The following is a 25291-nucleotide window of genomic DNA, read 5'->3' as shown; positions in this document are numbered from 1 at the left end:
CGAGCCGAAGCAAGCGTGCCAGGGGGACGTTAACTTCGCGATTAACTATATTAACTAAAATAACTATTAACGATGTCAGTCAACGGGTGTCTTCACAAGGCAATGTTCGCTTTCTCGATCGTCAGAATTAAGTTATCTAGTCCAAGGAGAAAGCCTTCCTCGTGATTCCCCTGTTCCCAAGGTCTTCTGTGCGTCAACTTCTGATTCTCCGGAACTTCGTAAGTCTTCGCGAAGTCTATCAACCAGACGCCAACTTTGTTATTGTCGTAGATCATAAAAATACTGCTACCGATTACCTGTAACACAAGAAAGAACGACCGTCACCTTTCCATCCACATTCATTAAAGAATATTTCATAAAACTATCAAGAACTGTCTGAATATGAATACGAAACGTACGAATTGAATTACATTAACGGCATTTATTTCCAAACATGGGGATATAAGATAATTATTTCCCGTCAGATGTTTTCCCGTTTACACTGAGTGAAAAAATCACTTTCTTGTAAAAAGAAATTCTTATCCCGAATTGATAACGGCTACTATCAATAAAATAAGATCGAATGAAAGTAAAGCAAATTACGTGCGGTATTCAATTTTCTTAAACTCAACTTGAGTCATTATCGTTACCATTTACTGGGCATGAAGATGTTAGGATTGAAAAGTTAATTCACGTTGAAGAGTACAGAACTTTGTAAGAATGAATAACATCCTTGCAACAAACTATAATTCAATAGAATTCAAGAATTACCAGAATAACTAGTATATTATTCGCAAACCTCTAATAGTTACCGATGAACTCGTTTTTGCGTCAACTTTAAACAATTCTCATTCACCATTAATAATGTTTTATATCAAGTTCCAAGTTGTTTCAGTTTAATATAACCTATTACAAATGTGATACAACTTTCATTAATATTGTCAACACTTGTGGCCAATTTTGTACACGTAAATTCTTATCGTAAGATCATTTCCGTTTGATATTAAAGGGATATGAAAGTGGCATCTAAAGGGTCAATCGTTCGTTAAACTTTTCATTGGTCTTTTTTATGACAAATTTTAAAAATGCCTAGAAACAAATTTTAAAAAATTGAAATTTAGTGAGTTTTAGGACCTTCATTAGCCTTTGTTTGTATATTGTAAAGTTTGAATCGATTCGGTATATCTAGTTTGGAGAAAAGTTTCATAAACGAGATCTCCATGAATATAAATGTCGGTAACGGGACGCGCCCGCTTATGTTACCACTTGAGTATACAAAACGGCATTGCCACCAAAAAGGGTATAGATGAATTTTACTTTATCGACGGTAATTAAATTTCTTAGCGCTTTTCATATCCTTTTAATCTCTCCTAGAAGGTAAATTATTCGCTCAGTGCAGTAGGTAGGACATAATTAAACAACTGCCAACACACCTCGTGCGTTTGAAAGTATCTGGATTCCTCGATCTTGGTCCTGAGGTCCTTGAGTCGCTCGAGAAGCTTGAGTCTGATGTCCTCCTTGTCCCCCAGGAAGAGAGCCATCGTGGCGAGGACTTCCTCGTGGGATTTGACCCTCTTGAGATCGGTGATAGGCGGAGCCCCGGGTAATTTCATAGCTTCGATCCTAAACCCCTGACTGCAGGTTGAGCTCTGCTGTTCCCTGAACTGCATGTACCTCAGCTTGGTCACGGCCTTTTGTTCGCGTTCCTGAGCAGTGGGTGCATTCGGATCAACGGCCACCATCTTCTGATAGAGATCGGGCCTGGCAGTGGTCTTGGAAACCTCGGATTCAAGGAACGTCCTCGTGCCCATTTTGATGTCCATCACGTGCGGATCGCTGAACCCGAAGAGCAGGTCCTGCAGCTCTATGAAGGTGTCGCCCTTGTACTCCACCTCGCGGTAATACCTGGGGATGTAGTCGCGCATCGTTTCGTCCTTGCTCAAGGTTTCGTATACGAGTCTCTCGGTGTTTTCCGACCCTCCGGACCTCCTTTTCCAGACGGTGCCAGGTCCTGCCGGGGCGAAACCATCGGGGTGTCCAGAAAGCTGGAACCACGACTTTAGCCTGTTCTTCAGCAACACGTCGCTGGCTGGGGCGGTGAGGTCCAAAGCGTTCTGAGGAACAAGAATAAAGTCTCCATGAGCAACAATTCTAGTTACTAAAGAGCGATTAACACTGAAAAATTATCTCCTTCTTTGATCATTTCTTGTGACGCCCGTAACGCAAGTAGGTAATTTAAATGTATTTGCATGGAATTAGTCATTACTTGATCAAATAAAATCTAGGAAGAAATCGAGGAAGGCACGAAAGTCAAGAATCAACAGAATTGATCCAGAAGGAAACTTTCGAAAAATTGCTTTCCAGGGATATTTCACTTTATGCGGTCAATTTTATTATCGAATATCTCACGGAACGTTGTTCACTTGTGGCTGTGAGGAATTGACGACAGGTGGGACGGGATATTTACCAACGCAAGGAATTTGAGGGACAGGTCCTCCTCCGGCACCGAAGTGTCCGACAGCACCAGAGGGAATTGTTCCATCTTCTGAATGGTAGCAGGATCATTGGAGATTCTAGCGATGGCAGCGGAATTGGAATCGTTGTTGTTGCTCGACCTGTTGCCGGCGGAAGCACTTCGTCGCCATTGACGAAAAGTACCCACCGAAGAGTTCGACCCCAGGACATCTTTCCGGCGCCTTTGGTCCTTTCGCGAATTAGGCTCATGGTTGACGTGGGACTCCTTGGACGATGGCTGGAAAAAGGAACGACTATTAGAAATCACAGACCATGCAGAAAGAAACGCTTTGCCCTCTTAGGTGTAACAATTCCAATTCCAATTGTTATACCTTACACCGTTAAAAGTAATACGGCAATTTTATAACATTTTTTCTGACCAAGTCCTATAAGTTTCTCGTTGAGAAATGTATTTGGCTCGAAACCTCTAGCGAGTTTCTTGGTTCAGATATAGCGTACTAATTTTATATATTTTCAGATGAATTTATATAAGATTTATTTGGAAATTTCTTGTAAGCATGTACCAAATGGACTGTTAAGACATCGAGCTTGCAATATCACTACTACCTTTTGTACTTAAAGTGGATGGACTTTGTGAATATGTTTAACGGTGTATACAATTTATTTAAATTCTTTCGAATTTGTAGAAAAGAGCGAGGATTAGCCTCTGTGAGACCTGGTAGGGAAAATGGCTTTCGGTCACTGGTTTTATATCCTGTTTTTTTCTCTCTCTCTCTTTAGTTCTAGGAGTTGCGCAAAATCACGGAGGGCGAAGACATCGTGACGTCTTGGCTTTGTTATGGGTATTCCGTAACATTTCGCCTGTTTGGCGCCGATAAGGTCGAGATTCGTGTCGTAGCATCGCACGATAATAGGCAATCTCTCTGTCTGCATTATGTTAAGTACTTTCTGACGCAAATTGTTTTCACGCGATACCTCGACTAACATCAACATGTAGCTGGATTCCTATTTCAGGAAATTAAAAACATTTCGTACGCAACGGAATGGACAATTAACGCTTCCCTGTCCCCTGAATGTCACATGTGACGTATGAGAACGAAGGCCCTCGCATTTCATCTTGTCAATGTCTTGTCTAATCAGTGCTCCATCCGTCTCCGAGCGGATGTCGAGGAGGCCATTTTTAGAGATAGTGATAATTGTCAACGGCAAATAAAACCCTTCTTGTCTTCAAACGAGCTTGCATCTCGTCATTATTCCTCACGCATTTTAACCGCTATATCTAAACCTCCTTAATTTTTATCATTACAATGGTTAAAAAATTAATAACGGTTTACCGCCGTCCTGTACAATTTGAATTTTCAGTTAGACCCCAGGAAATAATATTTTACACCGTTAAAAATCGTATCGAGATTTTATTACGTTTTCTGGAAGTTTTATCCAGGCATGGTACATTAATTTTATAACATTCCATTTGTATGTTTTATAAATTTGTAACGTATCATCTTATGTACATTTTTAACCGTACATAAATCCGTGTATACTACATTTTGCAATCTACGGAATAACATGCAGACATCCAACACAATTTATTAGCCGATTAGATAAATAATAATTACTTTACCGCGGCAAGTAGTATATACTTTAACGTTGTAACAACTCATTTAATTTTCGTACTCAATTCGCGAGCAGACCATGTTAACTCAAGCGAGGCATTTTTTAATTTACAAATAATTTACCGTTTCACCCTGTAATTATAATCGACATTACCGTGTAATTACGCGTTGAATTTTTTCTTTTCTCACTTTATACTCCATTTTTATCATTCCAAGCCGAGTAAAGAAACCTCTCCACCAATTAACCTCGGCTTTTCAATATGCCATATTTTTTCTCCCCTCGTGCAAATTCAATGTAGCTAATCGTGTCAATTGCCGAATGTACGATCAGGGACTAAAGCGCAGCAATCAGTGACGGAGTCATACGGCGTAGATACTTTTTGCAAACCCTCGACTAATCGTGGAACGGCGTTTTCGCATCGAGAGGGACTACCTTGCCAAGGTCGTGTCGCGAAAACCAACGCAATAGGTACGGGTAAATACATTTACGCCAGCTGGTTTGCTGTGGGCAACCGCAAGGCGATATTATCTACAATTCAATTAGTTCGGACGTGATCGTAATAGTAATTGCCATCGTAAACCATAAACTCGCCATCCTAGCGCCATGTCGCGGTAACCATCGTTATATCTTGTCAAGAGTACGCTGTGTTAAAAATGTTTTGATATTTCAACTATTCGCGAATATAAGCGGATACTGAAATCAGAAACAAGAGCACTCGAGATGAAAATCGGACGAATGTATTTCGAAGAACATTTCCATGTAAGAATTCGTAGGAAAGTATTCGAAATTTTCAACGATACTCTATGATGAGAAAGGAAATCAATACAAAGAGACTTTTGTATACCGATTTAATTGATCACGTAGACATTTGTAAGGTATGGATTTTTAGGAAAGAGCGCTGTGACACATTTAATAACTCTTGTACTAGTTTGTTTTTTCATCTTATTGTTTCGTTTAAGATTTTCAATACTTTTGTACGACTCCTGACGCAGAAATGGTCTTCTTCGAGATATAGTATTCATTTGTCCAGTTGTCGTTTTAATTATCGATGCTTAAAGTGAAATCAAAGTAATAAAACTGAAACTAAAATTATTTACGCCCAAGACAACCAGGACCGGCACGTAAGGGCATTTCGTGAAAGAGTAATGAAGAATAATTATTTTTTGAAGAATCCTCTTTCATTTAGAAGTTTCACATCCAATGCGCTTGGGGACCGCGCAATGATTTAATTTTTTTTTAACGAAGTTTTTCGAGACAATTGCATATTTACATAAACACTACCGAGGAGATGAGAAAAAGTGATCAACAGTACCGACAAAAATATAAATTAATACTTCAGTTCCAGAGGAAAATATACATTTTTACATTGATCTACACGAACTTGATAGGAATTAATAAAAAAATCAAATACTTCGTCTTAACGCGCCTCAGAACTGACAAGATCAGTCACGTGACCCCATAAAAACGAGGAATGAAAATATTAACGTCACTTCAACAGGAAAAGATTGGACAGCGGCATAATGAATAAACCAGATTTAATTACCGCTGAATGGCACGTAAAAAAAAAAGCCGGTAGACTGAAGTAGAGTGCAATAATGATTACCAAAGAGTGATCGAAGTGGATTTTATGATATCGGTGATAAGGCGATTTCTAGCGGGAGTTGGACAATTCGTGTGCCCGTTCACGATAGGTATTTGGGCCTGAAAATGACAGCGCAATGACCGAATGAATTCCTCAATGACTATCAGTGAAATCCCTGCAGATAAGGACACCTATTCTTACGGCCATTCATGACAGCAAGTGCCTAATCTATCATCTAGATATCTGTTATTAATTTCTCCTCTCACGGTATCTGACGCCACGATTACTCGATATCGGTGTTTCGGTTAATTTGTAATCAATTAATCATTCAGTAATATCGTCCGACTTGGAATTGTCCAAGTGACCCTCCATCGTTACGGTGTATTATACATAACGTCGGCATCGCGTCCTCCGCTGGTGATAAGGAGGCTCCTCCGCGTGCGACAGCTTTTGCAAAAACGTCAAGGAAAAATTTCTCTGACGTCGTTGTTTGCTGATGTCAATGATCGGACCAGTTATCAATCAAAACATCTGATTTGCAAACTGTTACTTAAACGCCCATCTCTTCGAGCCTTCAATTTTCTTTCTTCGAGACTGTATCTATCTATGGAGGGAAAAAAAGACTTCTGCAAAGCGCGATTTGATTTCTGCATACTGCTGACATGCAGATATCATATTACGAAACAAGCAGCCAAGAATACTCCTATGAAAATGTTGGAGCATTTTTATTTTACGTTCTAATGCGGTACGATTTCAATTTTAATTGTCCTAATTATCGTGAAATTGTCCGTCTCCCCGTATAAAATGTTGCATTCAGATTTTTTATATTTTAAACCTGAAAGTTGAATTTAAGAATAATTTATTGATAATAAGTTCGATTTGGATAAATCGTTGTCGTCATTGATTGTCTTAATTATTGTTAAGTTCTACACATTCACGGTTAAATTTTTTTATTCTAAACGTGAATGTGGAGAAGTTCACAATAATTAAGGCAATTGATAAAGACCAGGCTTTAGCCAAATCTAACTAATCGACGTTAAGTATGTTGCAATTTGATAATGTTATTTTATGCAATTATTTCTACTTATGCCGCTGTTTTCATTACATTTCTTTTGTAATAGTGCGTCACCTATTTACGTGGGTAAGTTTTGCGGCATTCTCCGTAAAAAGTCTATACACGTTTAAACTAGCCATTGTTCTCGCACTATTTACTACGGGCATTTCCAGGTGTAAAACTCGACATAGTGACCGGGGCAAACTTTTTTCACGACCAACGATGCGCTGATAATGCAAGTATTAATGCTTTATCTCTTGGCACGTACGAAAGATAATTTGTAAATTTCATCCAAGGTATCAGATAGACACAAACCAGTTCGCAAATTGAATCGCTAAAAATTGCAGAAGTTAAAAAAAAAATAAGATGAAATGAAATGAACCAGAGAACAAAACTAAGCTGGAGACCTTCACGAGGAAAAAAATGTATAATTTTCGATACTTGAGTGAGAAATGATGCGTGATAAGAAGATATTAATGTTCCCGAAGTCCTAATTTGAATCTGCGTAATCTCGGTCTCATTTCACTCTTTACGTCCAACTTAACCCGAATTAAGGCTTATTTCAGACGTATAAGTAGAAGAAATAGAAATATCTGCCACTTTTTAGGTATAAAGCAGGTTCTCAATTGTTTTAAAGTTATCCTTAGATCATTTCAAAATCGATGTAAGGCCTCAAAATAGATAATTCCAAGTAGGATTAAGATTTCAACGAGGGTACTTTATAGAAGATTTGAATCAACATTATCTCTGATTGTACTTTGCTAAAAAAAAAAGGAATGGAAAAAGAAATGAGATTGTATGGCTAGAAAGAGTTTCTTGGATTTTTTTTTATCGTATCGAGTTGAGAACCACCATAGGCACGGAGTGATAAACGGAGCCTATAAAAGCGAAGAATCGAACCGAACCGAAGGCTCGCACGAAATTCATACTGATTGCGGATTATAAATGTGACGAGCAGTACGTGACGTCCACATCCGGTTTCAGGTGACAAACACCGAGGCGAGCATTCCGGATTATAAGGAGGTTCACGCTTCTGGCAATTTCCGGCTTTTCCTGCGGAGCTGAATTCGCGAATCGCCATAAATTTGAGTTCCCCTCACACAGGGTCGATGCTTAAGGCCACAGGAACGTTTAAGCGAGCCGAGACTCGACATTTTCGCAATAAATCTTGCTTCGATCGGTCCATAAAAATGCAGACATTCCCTTTGATAAATCCAACGTGAAAATTGAATTCACCGCGCGAGCGCCGTTTAATTCGGAAGGGAGGCTGGCAAATCCGGCACCGTAATCGCCGGATAGGCGTAAAGGTGAAAATACGTCCTACGCGTCCTGATTTCGCGATACGCCATTAATTTTAATAACGTTCGCAAGGTTTCGCGTCAAGGGCACCGCCGAGGCGGCGAATTTCGACGGACTGTCTGCGCACGCGCGGCACGCGACGCAAATATGGCGCCCGGCTGCTGCAACAGCTGATCGTCCCACCTGGGGAATTAATCGGATGATACAAATGAATCCGATGAATAGAAATGATTTGTCATGCGGCCATATGGATAGTGAGAGGTGAAGTAACCTAATTGTACGTCCTCTGCGTATTATATCAGTTTATAAAGATGGAGCATGGATATTTATTTCTTATTTTCATATATAAATAATTGCTGCCATACGTGTTGCTTGTATGTATAGCAAGTTAGGAGGATACATCGCTCGCTAATGGAGCCGCTCAATCGTCACATCTGAGAGATACAACTTACCATAAAAATGAGCAGGAAGGTTAAATATAACTCGCGATGCCGCCGGCATGCAGCATAAAACGGAACAATCTATGACCCACGGCATATTTGTTAACTCTCACGTAATCGCCGAGTATGAGATGATAATTTGAGGTTAAGGCGAGGCTACTAATCCTTACACGTCCCAACGTTTTTCTTAAAGAAGGTATTTCGTTAGTCGCTAGAAATGTTAATTTGATATTAGATTTCTTATAAATTTCTATGGAAGTAGCACCGCATCTTTTGTGACGCTGGTTTCCATTGGGATCACCAGGAAAAAGCATACATGAGTACTCTACAGGACTACGGATTTCCTTGACCGTGCTTTTCCTAACCTACACCACGACGGAATCATATCCTATCATTAAATAGCGGTAGCATTGGAAGTATCTTCTATTTGTCCCAGGTTTGTGATAAATCGAGCATTTTAATAACACCTGCAGCGGTTTATATCAAAGGTCAGGTGGCGTACGTAGACGAGCCGCGCATGCGCAGCGGGTAACGAAAACATGGCGTCACCCGCCGCGCCCGCTGATCGGGCCACCTGGAAAATACATCTTTCGAGAAAATTGATCGCAGAGGCTGGATATAACTCGTGATGTCATAGACATGCATACCGAAGCGGAACAATTTAATTGCAAGTCTCACGAGTATTTTGTTAATCCACGCGCGACCACCGTGCGCGAGGTTGTCGTTCGAGTAAAACGAGCCGAACCACGAGCAACGATGGCCGCCGAGCATTCTCGTTCCTTTTTTACACCGAGAAATTGACTTCGCGAATCGCCATAAATTTAAATTCTACTCCCAAGGTTTGTCGCGAGGCCACGTGAATTCCTAAACGACTAGGGACGTGTTTTTATTTTAGCCTGTATTTTTCGCCGCGCAGCTTCCGATGGTATACAGACGTCGGTTGAAACAACGAGATTCTAAAAATAAAGTCCCATCCTGTCATTACCATATAGAAACTCCGTGAACCTGAAATACCTAGACCTGACGTCACAACTTGGCGCTTTCTCGGTGGGAAAGCTTGTCAATCCCGCGTTCGTGGTAAATTATTAATTTTTGCGTCACCTCAGAGGATCGCGGTCATTCGCGGTGTGGAGTACCGCAGATAAAATGGCGTCTGCTTGAGGCATCAGCCGATCGACCCACCCGAGAAGTAAATCGCTCAATAAAGACGATCAAAATGATTGCGAACGCCATTTAACGCAATTAATGTGCATTGGTAAGTGGAACGATTTAATAGCCACTGAATTCACGTTCGTACATCCAGGTGATTCTAGATAACGAGCGACCCTTCGAGCGCGAAGGATCACGGTCGTCGCCGAAGAGAATTGTTATCGGCAAGATGGCGCCCGGTCGCAACATCAGCTGGGCGCTCCACCTGGCAAACAGGACTGTTAATAAAAACTAACTGGAACATTGGAAATGACTCGCGATGCCGTTGGCGCGTGCTCCGAGGCGGAACGATTTATGTCCCGCGGGGGAATTTTTTTAAATTCACGCAGAAGCATCAAGCATGAGGTTATAATTTAAGTAAAACGGGGCGAGACCTCGGGGCATCATGGTCGTCGAACGGACAGAGGTCGCGTTTTTCTCTAACCTTATGCGCGCCGCGTTGCGACTGTCAGGTGACCTCATGCGAGTGCACTCACAATTGCAAGTGCAATTGCACTGGAGCGGCATTCTGCGTGACGTTAATCTGACATAACCGACGCGATATTATTTTATGCTAAGTGGAGCAACAGGGATTAAGTCGTGGTAAGAAAAAAAAAAAAAAACGCTGACGTCTAAAAGTAACGACTCCGTTTCAAGCACTGATAGCCTTTGGTATAAGTTAATTTTATCTTTAACGTTAAGTTGAATTTTTGCCATAAAAATTCCTTTAACTAGGAGATTATTGTCTCTCGACGTACTGAATTTTTTCTTTGTGTCAATGATTATCTCGAACTTAATGTTATAATGATGGATTCAAGAGAAAAAATGAATAAATCTATTCGTGTATGTTAAAAAGGCAGAGAGTCTTCTTATGATAGTATTGGTCGTTTGATGAAAATTAAATGTCTATTAGAATGTTACTTGAAGTAAAGAGACGTTATTGCGTCTCTTCGTGTAGAATATAAATGTAGGAAAAAAATTTGAACTGACAGGGACACTTCGCTGAACGGAAAACGAAAAAATATCGTTAGGAAGCTGACGGGTAGTGCACGTGTGATTTAATTCCATGTTTTTATTATGACTGGATCATACGTGTCGATGTCGAATCGGTTTAATGAATGCTCGTTCCGGATTAACTTTTCAATGGCAATCCAGGGGGATAACAAAGATTTGGATTGTCGCGTTAAGATCGACAACTAATTTAACGACATCCTGCTCTGCACGCTTTTCAATGCCTGCGCCGCAGTAATCAACCCCGAGACGATAACAAGTTTACGTTATAATTGATTATTGATTTTATTAGTCTCGAGGTAGAGCCAGAATCTCTCTACAGTCATTGCTATTGAAAAAATGAATAAAACGCCTTTGATCTCTGAATGCAAGATATATGTCCACATAAAACGGATCGAAATTAAACCAACCTCATTTCTAGTCCACGTAATTTCAATTCAATTTCAAAATTAAATTTCATTTACATACTTCCGGTTAATCTCCCAGAGCTTAACACTATTTCTACCACGATTTTGTGTATACCTATTTCGACCAAAAGATTTTGATGAGCTGGAGGAAAATGATACCGCTAAATAAATTTAACAATTATTATACGAAAACTCCAAACATTAATTGAGAAAAAATTATTAAACTTTGAAAATAATTTCAAGTTAAAATTTTAAAAGGTGTCTTTTGACACCTTTGGTAGAAATAGTGTTAATAAGATTTGACGCTTACTTAATGATTTTAATGATACACCGTTTTTATACACCGATTTTAATTATACACCGCAAAAATAAAGATAAAGAAAAATCCACAAAAAAGTAAGTAGAAAACTTAAAATATCACATGTTGTGACAAGTTGACGAAAATTCTATTACATATCATGATACTTTCGTTACTAACGATGCTAAGACTACATTTTGCCGGCGAGGGAAAGTCATTTATCTTGAGGGATTCGTGGAAGATTAATTTTTGCTAATTGACAGATTGTCTCCGAAATGATCGGTATATCGCACCGTACGAAGGAGTTGGCATTTAACTGAATGGCAGGAAACGAATTTCGTTTTTTGCTCTACCAGGGTGTCTCGCGATGAATGAATTAATGTCATGAATAATAAGTGTCGAAACGAGGGGAGCCGTCAACAAGGTAGTCATTGGAGGCGAGGCCGTCGCCCATTGGTCAATTTATTTTCGTCATCGTACGATTTGTCAAATTAGATTCACCGAGGCTCGGGCACTACCAAAAGTGACCACTCCCGTGATCAGCGATCGATTTATCGAGGACGATCGATCGATTGTCCCGCAATTTTACCGCAAAATATGCACACGTAAACGTGCGTTCCATTTGTCGAGTTGTTCAAATCCTACTGCATAACGAATACCGCATAAATATAAATAACATACTGATCCTCATTAGGTATTTTTTTGAAAATGATTTGTAATCAGTAATTAGAGGAACACTTGTGTACGATTATAATCCTGCCATTAGTTGATTCAATTTTCTTTAAGATTCTGTTTAAGTACCGAGTTACACTCACTTATTTCAAGGAAATTTGGCCAAGAGCCATTATCATAATATTTCAGAGAACTCGATATAGTCACGGATTAGAAGGTAATGATAAACTGTCCTTTTCATCGAATAGTCGATAAAACAAATAATCAGGTCAACGAAGGACTTTAATAATATCTAGGTTCATTTTACCCCACTGTTGAATTTAATATAAAAGGATAATTTTGTATGAGGAGGTATAGTCGTTTAATTTTCTTTGTTAATATTTTCCCACGGTCGATTATCATTGTGCTTTTGAAAATCATTAGGCTGTTATGAGTTTCCTCGAAAGATCGATTTCTCACGTTGGTTCGCACAAACTACGAGCGTCTTTTCTCAACTAATGCGATCGTGCCCAGAAGGAGGAAGACCATTTGTGTAAAATCCAAGAAAATGTTGCAACAAAGGCCTGACACTTATTAAATGGGTGAGATGGATATCAATATGGCTCGCGGTTAAACGTGATCCCCGGGACGTGTCAATTTGGTCAAATGCTATCAAAAGTCGAGACAAGGTCAACGTTAAGCACGTGCAACACCGTCTAAACATTAAGAGTCAAATTTGACGTGACAATCGGGATTAATCACGTAGGTCGTGGACATATAGCTTTTAGAATTGGAGATGACATTTAATGAAGGGGAAGTCCAGAGAAATTTAGATAACGACGCATTCTTAGACTTTCGTCTATAAATGTTTTCGGAAGTTCTTATCGCGCAAATGCAGAATAAATTGTAGAATTTAGTCATGACAAAGAAATACCTCAAGGTGAATAAATTTCGCACTGGAAAAGAAGTTTCTTCACGTTTTTAACCATTAACCCTGTCACTTACATTTCGTGTATCTAAGAAAATTTGTAATGCACGTGCAGTACACTTCCGGAAAATTTTGGAAACGATAGATCCCTCTAACTTCCTCGGGATACTTCACATATTAAACAAAATACTATAGCAATGTTATCTTCATTTCTATAAATTCATGGTCGTGAACATGCGAGCGAAAAAGGGGCAGCTTGACGGACTCAACCTTGCGCGACATAGACATTTTTTTAGTTAATTTAAAAAAAATCTACATTGTATATTTCGCTTATTAAACGAATCATGACGAGTAAACGTTAAAAGTTGTTAATTACAATGAATCTAGGAATGAAACCTTTTCGTGCTTCTGAATGGATTTAAGGGGATGTGAAAGTGGCATCCGAAAGCTCAATCGTTCATAAAACTTTTCTACGAACTGGGTGTCTCAAATCGTTTCATACTTTAATACGTGAATATGGAAGATCCTAAGATAGGTCCTGAAACTCGTGAAATTTCATTTTTTATAAACTATTTTTAAAATACCTATAAACAAATTTCAAAAGAATTAAAATTTCATGAGTTTCAGGACCTTCCTTATAGTCTCCCTATTCACGTTGTAAAGTTTCAAATTATTCGGTAAACGGAGTTGGGAGAAAAATTTTATAAACAAAACCTCTTCGACGGAACTTTCACATCACTTTAAATTAAATGTGCACTTATGAAGATTCCAGGATTCGATTTTCGATGGTAAAGTGCGTAAAAGATATATACAAAAATGGTTGAATAGGAATCGCGATCGATTTGACACGATGCACTCGAGGGTTGCAGTAAATAAAAATTTGAGAAAAGCTGATTTATCGGGCGATAAATTTCATTTTGGAAACGTGGAGTCGTCTGTAGTCTTGGAAGTGCATCGGAATTGAGTGATCATTTCTGCGAAAGTGCTGCAATGGGAATCCGGTATCGGCAAGAATGCACGTTTCTTAAGGGGAATAATGTCTCAATAACGAGCAATTCAAGTTTAAGCTTTCTACTTCCTGCTTGTGTGAAACTTGTTACAATCCTCGAGCTGTACGACACTGCCGTTGACTCGTTACTGGTAACCCGTTGATTGAATATCTCCAGATTCTTTCAGAGTATTTCGATCATTATGAGAAAACAAATGGTCACACGAAAAGTGCATAAAATAGGTGTAACCCGAATCGGGACGTCCAGGTGCAGTTAATATTCTATTTTTTCTTACATTTTGGATTTACAGATGGATTAAGTATTTTTTTCTTATTTGCACTTACTGTTTGGACATGAGACTTTACTTAGGCGATTTTCTGAGGGCCTTGAAAGTGCGAATACGGAACTCGCTCTTGCGTTTCAGCACGCACAGCCGGGTAGAATGTTAACGCTGCTTAATGCAAAAAGTCAAAATAGAATGTTCAACCGATTAATTACTTAACGATGATTGATGATCTCTGATACGGGAATATCCGCCTGATGAATAGTTACTCGCAAAATTCATTCAGAAATCGGATTTAGAACAACCAGAAAATCTGCGCTTATACTCCAAAATTATACACAGTCTTTAGAAAAATATTACACAAAAAATCATAAACGATAAAACCAGATGACGATAATTTCTCCGTATTAAGAACCATAATTTAAAAAGTGTTTGAGCCAAGATTTTGAGAACGGCCCTCGAAAATTCACCGAGAAATAAATCTTGTTGAACCAAATTAACCGAATCAATAAATCCCTTAATATCGTTTCAATAATCAGAGCTTCGGGGGCATTAAATAAAAATCCACATTTCCCTACTGCAGTTGAAGGACACTTTAGTGGAGCAAACGATTAGCAAGTAATTGACCAACGTATCGATAAAAAAAAAGGAATAAATTAGAATTCAATTGAACCAAATTAGCCGAATCCATAAATTTCTGAAGAAAAAAAGCCGTTCGAGCGAAACGAGCGTCGATGCTTTAAATAAAAATCTCTGTTTTCTCCCTGCAGTTAATGGAAACTGGTCGAGCAATTGGCTAGCAAGTGGATCGACTTGTCGATGAAAAGAAAAAGGAATAAATTAAAATCAGGTTCCACCCGATCGATCAGCGATCCTTGCGATTTGGCGTGCACGAATTGTTTTTTTTTTTTCACTCGGCGCGGAAACTCGCGGCAGTTCAATCAGATGCGACCGATGATCTCGTGGAGTCATGCCGGTCAATTAAGAAGCAATTCTCGTCAGGTCCGATAGATCGTTGAAGGAAGACCGGATCGTGTCGGCTCGCCGATGAGATCGATCGATCGCCACCCGGATGCGCCTTCCCGCCATTCCGAAAGTCGACGCGTAAAGCATGCACAACGCAGCCGTCGCCGGTTATCTCTCGTCATTATCACCGGAGAAAAAGAGGTTAAGGTGAAGTGAAATCCGCTTCAAATCAGGCGATTAGAATAAAAAACTTTTTTTTAAGGGTATTGGACCAAACTGTCCGAAACACATCACTCCTGATCATCTAAGAATTCTCCTGACACATTCAAAATTTGGATTTTTGGAAAAAAATGTTTAACTTAGCCCAGACCAGAACCAAAATGGCGTCGAGCTCTCATATTTCGGTTAATATACAATTATCGAAGGCTCCGATGTGAGAAACGAAAGGGTCAGGACAATTTTTCGACAATTTAGAACACTCTGGTAATCGATAAACTAGCATTTGATCGGGTCAAAGGCAAAAAAAAGTGTTTTATTCGTTTCTACATCAAAACGTTGGAAATACGAGGTCTCGGAGTGAAAATTTCATTGACCTGGAAATCATAGATGGCGCAAGGTGTCCCTGCAGCCAATTAGGGCCCCAGAAAGCATGAATCCAGAGGATTTCTGGAGTTTTACTTCGATTTCTTAATAATTATTGTACGAAACGACAGGTGGAGTATGCCACTTAATGCAATACCCAATATAATTCGACCCAACTATCAATATAAAAACAAACGTCGGCAACGTAGGTATTTAGAAAAAACTTCTTTTGTCTACGTCGATCAAATTCCTCGACGCGTTTCACTTCACCTTAAGGTAGCAAGGAAGAGATCGAGCCGTGTCCTCGAAGGAGGAGGATCCGATCGGAATTCGAGCACCAAGGGACATCCTATGTCACTGAAATCATTTCGCGTGTCCTTCATTTTTTCGAGAATTTTCGCGAAGGAAATTGTCTAATAAAGCGTGTGTTAAAAATCTAATTATGTTACGCATGAAAATTCTAACTGAATGTAGAAAACAGAAGTTCCTTTTAAGAAGTTAACGAGAGGGGAATTAGCGATTTTAGAAATTGGAGCCTTGGGAGAATTTATGTTAAAATCTGAAATAAATGTAGAAAAAAGAAGATTTTTTATCGCAATTAAATTAGAGGGGGAATCATTTCGGGAAAGTGGCTTTGGGATAATTGACATTAAAATCTAAAATAAATACGGAAGAAATATATTTCTTATCGAGATTAACCAGAGGGGGAATTAACGATTTTGGGAAAGGGAATTTGGGATGATTAAAAATGGAAAGGGATGAAAAAGGAAGATGTCAAGATTTCCCGCAATCGCGATTTTCAGGAGTTTCATATCTTGAAAGAATGGTTTTGTCACCGAGTGAGAAGCTCGCGGGAAAAGCACGTAGAGGGTAATCAATCCGGTTATCGCGCTCACGCCGGATATCATTTCAAGGAGAGATTGTCTCGAAAGAAACGCAACGCGCTCGTTCGTTAGATCCGCGAATCCGAGTCGTTAACAGCGACCGGAATTAATCACTGCCGATAAGGACGAACGCGGCTACAATTGTAGGTCGTTCGATTAGATGCACCAATCGAAACCCACAACACTTTGAACATCTATTTCCAGATTTTAATTTTTAAACAAAACTTTTCATGCGGATACAAATCTCTCCAGCCTAATTTTAGAAACATAAAGTAATATATTATTTGAATACATTTTTTTATTATTTCGAAAAACCAATTATTCCGATAGTTGCCGCAATGATACGCGCCATTTAATCTTTAACCGCTCCTAGGAAAGTATTTGGTGAAATGTTTTTAAACTCGTCAACTAAATACTTTTGATCTTAACATTTTATATATTTTTTTCGAGTGTCAGAAAAGCGCAGGTGAATAAAGATATTCTCTCCAAATTTGATTTGGAGGAGGATGTTGAAGATATCTTCCGAGAAAGAAAATCGAGCGGCAAGAAATTCTTCTTAACGTTCTCTCAATGCAGCTGCGTTTGCTTGTCCTTACCTCGCGATAACAAGCGTGACAAGGTAATGGAAATGTGTAGTTGTCTTGATTAGCATTATTTCATAACTGGCTGGCAAATGAAGATTTCCTGTTTAGCCGCGAACTTTTATTATGTAGTAGAAAGCGTTTAGTATTCCTCGTAACTGTGACCGTTAAAATAACACACATGATCCTGCCCCGATGGAACAATTGTTTATTGTCGATCACGCACAGAAATCATTGCACGTAACGTACATATCCCTTCATCTGTTAATTTCGATCATGTATCATTAGTACTGAATTATTTTGTACGGAGCTAGTTTCTTCCCTCGTGTTCCGAGAACGATAGAAATGTTGATTTTAAAAATCATCGATAAATGAAGCCGGTAAACCCAAGCGGTAAAAAGTCATCGTCAAAGCACTATGTAAATTCATAAGCGTGATATTCCCAGTTCGTCGAATTCTGCCTTTTCGTTTTCCGATCAAACTCCAAAGATTAATCCTCGTATCATTTTCACCACCTACGTAAATGGATTTGCATGATGACACATATGTGACGAAAGTAATTTCTTTCGAATCGCCTCACAATTGACATAACCTGCCGTTGTTCGCACGCGACATTCTCAGGTGGCCCGCAATCGATGCAGCCCCGAACACGTCAGGATCAAATTTGCGAGACAACAATTAGCTCCTCAAATTCTCTCCTCGGCCGTCATTGTATGACTAAAGTTTCACGGATGTATCTTGTTCCTTGTGCGAATAATACACCGACAAAGTCGCGAGATGACGTACATGTAAAACCGCCATTTTGAACCGCGTCACGAAGTGGGCTGAGCCGTCGACTTTCCTGTTACGAGATTTATATCCGTGTAACCAACCAAGGTAACACAGCCGCATTTCAATAAGAAATTTTTAATTCATATATATATGCCTCGCGATCGTAATATGCTATAATTTGGAATAAATTAGAACTAAAACGCGTAAACGTAGAATAGAAACAATGGATTCCTGATCGTTTAACCTAACCTTCGTACGAGAATCAATGTATTGCTTTTTTCGAGTGGTAATAATCTTCCTCGATTATTTCCTCTCGTTACGCATTCGCCTGTTCTCATTTATAGGTTAGTAATTATATTAACACGTTCACGCCGGCGCGTACCACCGGTGGCTCGCGCTTGATTGCGCCATCGGGCGGCGCGTACCACCGGTGGCTCGCGCTTGATTGTGCCATCAGGCGGCGTGTACCACCGGTGGCTCGCGCTAGACGCATCATCGGGCGGCGTGTACTACCTGTGTTTCGCATTCGATTGTGCTATTAGACACTGATAATTTAACGTACATACATAAAAACGTGTATTTTGAATAAAAATTATAATTAATAACGTATTATGAACATAAATTTTGCTTAATAACACACACATAAAAATTCAGTATTATGAATGTAACTTCAACACTCAAATCTTCCCCCGAGGAACATTCCATAACGTTGCTGTTTACGTTAACAAAATCTTCGCCTGAAGAGGAAGAAAGTATTCGTAATCTTGATGCGTTTCTCCTGCCTCTATTTACACATTCATCAGACGAATCACTTATTTCCATATCCATGTTATGGGCAAAATTAAAAAAATATTTTTAAGGGCAAAATTTAAAATATTCTAACCACCTTTTAGTTATTTTTACTAACAGAAATCTGTGGTTAGGATATAAAAAACGGCACGAGTCACATAATTTGCAAAGTAAGCGCTCAATGTAATACTGAAGAAACAAGAAGCGCGTGCAAGTCTGAACACGCGAGAAATGCGCGCCGCCAGATGAAGCGCGACATAGATTTGTGTGCCGCCGTTGGGGGAAACAAATGAAAATTGGCGCCGGCGGGAACGTGTTAAACGATAGTTTGCAGACGTGTTACTTTGAATCACCTCATGAATGGCTTCGCCCGTTTCTTACTACTTGTTTTACCGGTTCACGTGTTGAGCATAAAAGCACAAATAACAGTGGAAAGGCCGATAAAAAGTGTAACATTCAACGCTTTCGATGTAAAAGATACGTTCAATTGTAAACGTGCATAGGCTTCAAAGTATCGACTGCGAAAATGCATAATCAATAGTGCTGTAATTAAGAATCATTAACGAAATTACACACCATGGTAAGGATGAAGTAAAGATATATTGGATCGAAAATTAAGACATCTTTTGTTGGTCTTTAGACGACATCTCCAACTTCAAGATGTAACTTAAGCATTGCAAAATTATATTGTACGAAATTTCGGCATTAAAATCGGGCATCTGAATTTATGGTATCCGATTGAAAAAGGCGTTTCCACCTTCGTTTTAAGGTATTTTTAGAACAAGGATCATGAATAATTAATCCGAGATATTTATTAAGCCGCGTTTCAACATTTCAGCAAGGATATTTAGTATGCAGTAGCAGTATCGCATTGCCAAGGAAAACATTTCAATATGTAAAATACCGTATGTTCAGAATTTATGAAGGATTAATTATACTAACTTATAACGTGAAATATATTAAGTATCTATGACTTAACGATTCATGATAACCTCTTTTGGGAACTTAAATCCAAAAGCAGGGTTTAGGTTCAGCGATTTATGCATTTCCTGCATTTGCAACATACAAGAAAAATATTCCACCCAAGGAGACAATAAACATTGTACCGACTGCTCAAATCTCCCGATGCCGGAAGGCGGGGTCATCAATTACAAGATCAAGAATTATTCTCGGATTAAATTAATCTTCCTCCGTCGCGACATGAAAAGAAAAAGAAGACATTATCGCACTGTCTCGCCTAGTATTTCGAAACATATAGCGCCATGCTAGTTCTGTAGAACTACAATTCACAGTCATTTCCTGTTTCCAGTCCATTCTATTTAAAGTGAAGAATATTTTTAAAATATTATATGAAATATCTTCAAATTGATTATATTCTGGCTCTTAAGTATTAGCATTTAAAAAAAGGTCCATAATAACGTAACAATGTCAAGTTAACTGCATTACTCAAGTCTACGTCATGTATTAGTTAATTATATAGTTCATGACGCGAATAAATTACCATTTTACCAATTCGTATCGTATTTAGTAATTCAGGCGATTCCTACCGAATGTTCTTCGACATTGCGTAAAATACAATTTAAAAGATATAGATCGATATCGGGATTAGTCACGTGACTGCTGATATTCAAGCTAGAGCGCTTCATTGATATACAGGGTGTGTCATAATCAGACCGTCTCCTCCATTCACCCCTTTAAAAATAGAGGGGTATGGTTATTATGGAAAATCCGAAAAATTCTGATAAATAAATCGGATTTGCCCTAACGAATGGTAATACTTTCAACTTCCAATACTAATCAGAAATAAATATCCACCCTGGAAGTTGAATTTTTCAAACGAGACATCGTATTTTTCGTCGCAATTTTCGATTCCACAAAAAAAAATAAGAAGGTTTTGTCTCAAAGGAGATTTTCGAATGATGATTATTTTATGTTACAAATCAAAATTATACATGAACACGATAAAGAAATTTTATCACATGGACGAATAATCAGTTTTAACAGATTTTCTTTGAATTTAAAGGAATGATGCTTGAAACTAAGTAACCGAATAAAAAATGTAAAGCATCTTTCATAACAGCTAACCGTCCCATTCATGAATTGCACATTCAAGATTACATCATGCTCGATAGAGGGATTTCCAAAAAAATCCAAGTAACAAAGCTTATTTCTTTCTCGCCCCGGAGTCTAAAACAGCAAGAAAAAAATGTCATGTACCATTTGGAAAAGCTCAACTTGGATATTCCATTTCCGTATAGTACTGGAAGTTATCACCGTTCGCCGGAGCATGCCCGAGTTAGAATTTTCCATAATTTCCATGTAAATCATTCCCCTCCATTTAAATAGGTGGACAATTGGCCAGGGTACCCTAAATATCGTACATATTAAAAACTGATAGATATTCGCATCGTTATCGAGCCTAGAATGAAAAAGGTTTGCGAGGCCCTTGCCTCGATTTTCCAGTACCTAAGGTCCCTTAAACGTTGGGCAAGTAAATGGGATAATGGAAGTAGAACATGACCAATGAGGGGAGTAGCGTCACAAAGGGCGACGTACCTTGTTGAAGTGGGCCTGGAGAAGTCGTTCATACTGATCGACGGCTCTGAGGCAAAGCCGCGTGGTGAATGCCTCCATACGCGTAGGTAAAGGCGCGTGACACACGCTGCTGGACATTATTCCTCCCGGGGATCCGTTACTTCCCGTCACTGATATACGAAACGAGATTGCCACACCGGCACGAGCGTACCGTGCATTAACGCACGCACGCAACTGGCGCTAGTTCCGCGGTCGTCCGCCGCGCGGCGCCTCGGTCGCCTCCCGAACTGCACAGGCTAACCTCAATCGAACGGGTTCACCGAGTTCATCGCATGGGCGACGCGCGACCAAAGGAGCCCTCCTCTCTCGACTCTCCGAAAAAGGGAAGGCGAGGCGGTTTAACCACTCCGAGGAGTCCTCGATGTCTACGAAATCTCCTCGACGTCAACTCGTACAGACTCGTAGGTCTTGTCGACTGGACAAGTTCACGGCGTCGGCGGTTTGGGCGTGCGCGTTACCATAGGAATGCGGGGGCGACCATGGCGGGAGGCCGGTTGAAAATGAGAATTCGCTCTTTCTTTTCTCTCTTGAAATTCTCGCTTTAGGCCCGGTATATTTATGGAACGGTTGAAGCTTTCGATCCTTTTACCGTTTTTGAGGTAGTTTGACGGCTTCTCGTTGGGTTTTTAAATTCTTGCGAGTTTCACGGGGTTTGGTAATTGGACAAGTTTTCGATACGCGCGTCACCATAGGAATGCGGGGGCGACCATGGCTCGAGGTCGGACGGTTGAAAGAGAGAATTTAGCTTTTTCTACCCTCTCGAAGAAATTCTCGCTCTATGCCCGGGATATATTTATGCAACGATTGTGGATTTCGATCCTTTTACCGTTTCGATGGTAGGCTGGATCGCTCCCCGGCGGGTTTTAAATTGTTTCGACTTTGCCGCGAGGTTTCACGGGGATTGGCAATTGGATAAGTTCACGGGGTTCAGGGGCCGCGCGCGTCACCATGGGGCGCGTGGGATGCGACGAGACACTGTTAATCCGTTGAAGAGTCGTTTTCTTTATCTTGTGTCTTTGAAGTATTTGGTAGAAGTAGTCTTGCTATCCCTTGAATAATTAGTAATCCTTCGCACCTCTGCAGTTTCCAGTTAGTGCTCCTTGTCCACGCCAAGAATCTTCGGGAAATTGGACGGACTCAAGGTGCCAACTTCACGAGTCGCTACTTCACCATGGTGCACGAAGTTCCAATGCAAGGAAGGTAATAGACCCGAGCACCCTTTTCTCTTCCGTTGTCTATACTTTCTCGTATTTATGAATTGATCTAAATCACCAGATACAGTATTTCTACCCGAGGGCACGAGTTCATTGCACGAGTCCTGAGCCCCACTGTAGAGTGTGCACACTATACGCGCGGTGAAGAGGAGTCACAACTTTAGGAGCAACACCAGTTCGTCCTCAAAGTAGAGTCCCATCAAATGTATGCTTCGGTTTATCGTAAAACTGTCACAGGGACAAAATCTAAATTTATCGAGTCCTCAGGGTCCTCTTTCCCATGAACCACAACACTGTACAGGATCAGTCCACGGATAAGGGACTCATCTATGCGCACCACTCGGTAACTATTAGCGACGTTTTATTGTTCTTTGTTACAAGCGATCTTTGTTGTAGCGATTTCGGCGAAAACTCCGATTCCGATGATATCGATCGATCTTCGAGTAAGCGGGAGCGCAACGCCGAGCGGCTGCCTCCTCGGTGTCGAAGTTGTACACCGAATACAACTGAATAGAGGAGAGAGCACGAACGTCATTTTATCGCCCCGACTCTCCCGTCTCCCACTCTCGAGACCCACGGTGTATGTACACGTACCCTAATGCCTGAAGAAGCAGAACCAGAACCGGCGACCACTCTCGGCTCGCCGCAGTCCCGACTCGCTCGTCGGGTGGAACGGATGATCCTTGTCCCACCTGTGAATCATCGAGCACGTTTCGTTTATCAGAAACACTTCCCTCAGACACTCCAGTCACCTACGGATACGCAAATTTCATTCAAAATCTCCTAATGGAAGTAAATGGAAAAAGTATCTCGTAGCTAAATACTAATTCACTTTTGTCCTACAATACTTTACTATACTCTTACGTCTAGTGGTATTTAAATTGAAATCTGCAGAAATTTAATTTTAATAACAAGAGCGTATTGCGGCTAAGAAGTGGTACTTGTTGAGAAATATCTCTGGGGGTATTGACCTTGGTCAGTATTACATTCTAAATGTAGTTACAGGTATTGAGTATAGAAATTTAATTTTAATAACAAGAGTATGTTGCAACTAATAAGTAGTACTTGGCGAGAAATAATTCTGTGGGTATTGAACCTGGTCAGTGTTACATTGTAAATGTAATTGCAGATATTGAGGATAAAGAGCTTTGCTCGGGTTTTGGTCTAGATTCGAAGCTTTCAGATCTTGTATACGGGAACTCTGTGGAATTAGTATTTCTCTGTTTACACAACAAATATTGCGATTGCCTTTACAGTTATCAAGCCCGCGATAGCGGTGCATTTCATCTCCCTCCTGTAATTACTCTTGTCCACAATTCTGATCCGTATGCCGGGTGGAACAGGTGGATGTTGTTCTACCAATGAATCATTGTGCCTTTTTTTTTATTGCAGGGTACTTTACAACCTTGCATCCTTGAAGGTAAATTTCAAGGAACAGCCTTGATGCGTGTCAGAACCGAGATTAATGTTTAATCACTTTTTTTTACGAGGCAGTCACGCATTTATCGGCCATGGAGAATACTCTGCCGAGAGGAAAATGAAAAACATTTCTCATATCAATTAAAAACAAATGTGACTCCCGTACATACACACTTTACAGTTAGGTCTAAAAAAAGGGAAGGCGTAGAACACTTGAATTATGCAGTCTATGTCTATTTTCAGGACGGGAAACGTGTCACTGACCAGTGGAAGACTCTCCTCTTGGGGGACGAGGGAATCCTAACACGTTTCCAACACATGGAACCCCAACTTACATTTGACAAGCATTAAACTCGTTCAAGTCGCATGAATTACCGGCACGATTTCGCGTACGTCCTCGAATTTGCATTAGAATCCTTTTGCGGAAAGTTTTCGAGATACGGAATCTTTGGCGAAATGCCGTTTCCTGTGTTACACGGATGAGGAGACAAAAAGTTATCGAACAAACCATCGCGTAGTTTGGGGACATTTATATTCATCGTGGATTCTTATTCCGCGCAAATAAATCGTCAGTTAACGTGCGACTTCACTTCTATCAAGAAATGCTCACTAATTTCGCGCATGTTTTGCATTTTCGTCCGCAGAAAATGCGAAATGCCAATGAGGAGTCTCGCGACCGATGCAGCAGTAGGGGAAACAATTTGCAAGAAATTATAATTCATATCTGCTTGTCAGACAATTTCCCCGAGAAATTTCTCCAATTATTCGGTGATTCATTTGTTAATAGTTCCGCAATCTTGTCGCAATTTTTTATGTACACGGTAAATATTTTTTCAACACTTCTGTCATTCATTTCTTTAACATTGATGTCACTCATTCCTAATTTCGCGCCTCCTGGTTTAATGTACAATTTCATCGAACACGTTTTTATCGTACGGCTTTGAGAAGCGGTCAAGCCCAGGATCTTGACGATGAATCACCGGAGTGGGTATATTACGTTGATATGTCAATGAATCAGAAAATCATCGTAGATCGTAGTTGCCGCAGGGCCGCCTCAACTCGTAATTGACCGCGAAGGTATTCAAGCCGACATACAAACGACGTCGACCTACATCTCACGAAAAGCCCTGTACTTTCTCGATTTTCTCCAGCTCGTACAATGTACTTCTCCTCGTGGGAAAAGTTCTTACCGAGAGTTCTCCCTACTACTCGAACATTTACAAATAATATTGCAGTATCATTGAATAATTTTGTAATATCAAATTACACGTTTTATGTGATGATGCACAGAA

General features: G+C 40.0%; 2 protein-coding genes and 1 long non-coding RNA gene across 4 annotated transcripts in view; 1 reads left to right on the top strand and 2 right to left on the bottom strand.

The window, feature by feature from the left end:
* Positions 1-92: 92 nt before the first annotated feature.
* Positions 93-21444, bottom strand: LOC105695413 (inositol-trisphosphate 3-kinase homolog). Its single transcript, XM_012416951.1, has 4 exons — positions 21328-21444; positions 2447-2731; positions 1413-2093; positions 93-296 (listed from the first exon to the last, which is right to left on the bottom strand). Exons 1-4 carry the CDS (start codon positions 21442-21444, stop codon positions 93-95), a joined length of 1287 nt encoding a protein of 428 aa, XP_012272374.1.
* Positions 2649-25291, bottom strand: part of LOC105695621 (rotatin) — a 60903-nt gene continuing 38260 nt past the window's right edge. The window contains exon 30 of one of the 2 annotated variants that reach the window (XM_012417358.1): positions 2649-2731. The gene's annotated coding sequence lies outside the window, so the exon portion shown is untranslated. Of the gene's footprint in view, positions 2732-21439; positions 23273-25291 lie in introns of those variants that run through there. The other variant, XM_012417359.1, reaches the window with a different exon arrangement.
* Positions 23252-25291, top strand: LOC111674450. The gene is made up of 2 exons (XR_002762454.1): positions 23252-23372; positions 24243-25291. It is a non-coding gene; the product is annotated as an uncharacterized LOC111674450 (long non-coding RNA).

The sequence above is a fragment of the Orussus abietinus genome, unplaced genomic scaffold (genome assembly GCF_000612105.2).
Source record: "Orussus abietinus isolate OABI.00-Male unplaced genomic scaffold, Oabi_2.0 scaffold33, whole genome shotgun sequence".
In the NCBI taxonomy this organism is placed as follows: Eukaryota; Metazoa; Arthropoda; class Insecta; order Hymenoptera; family Orussidae; genus Orussus; species Orussus abietinus.
The sequence above is the reverse complement of the archived record's forward strand: the minus strand, read 5'-3'. Positions and strand labels throughout refer to the sequence as shown.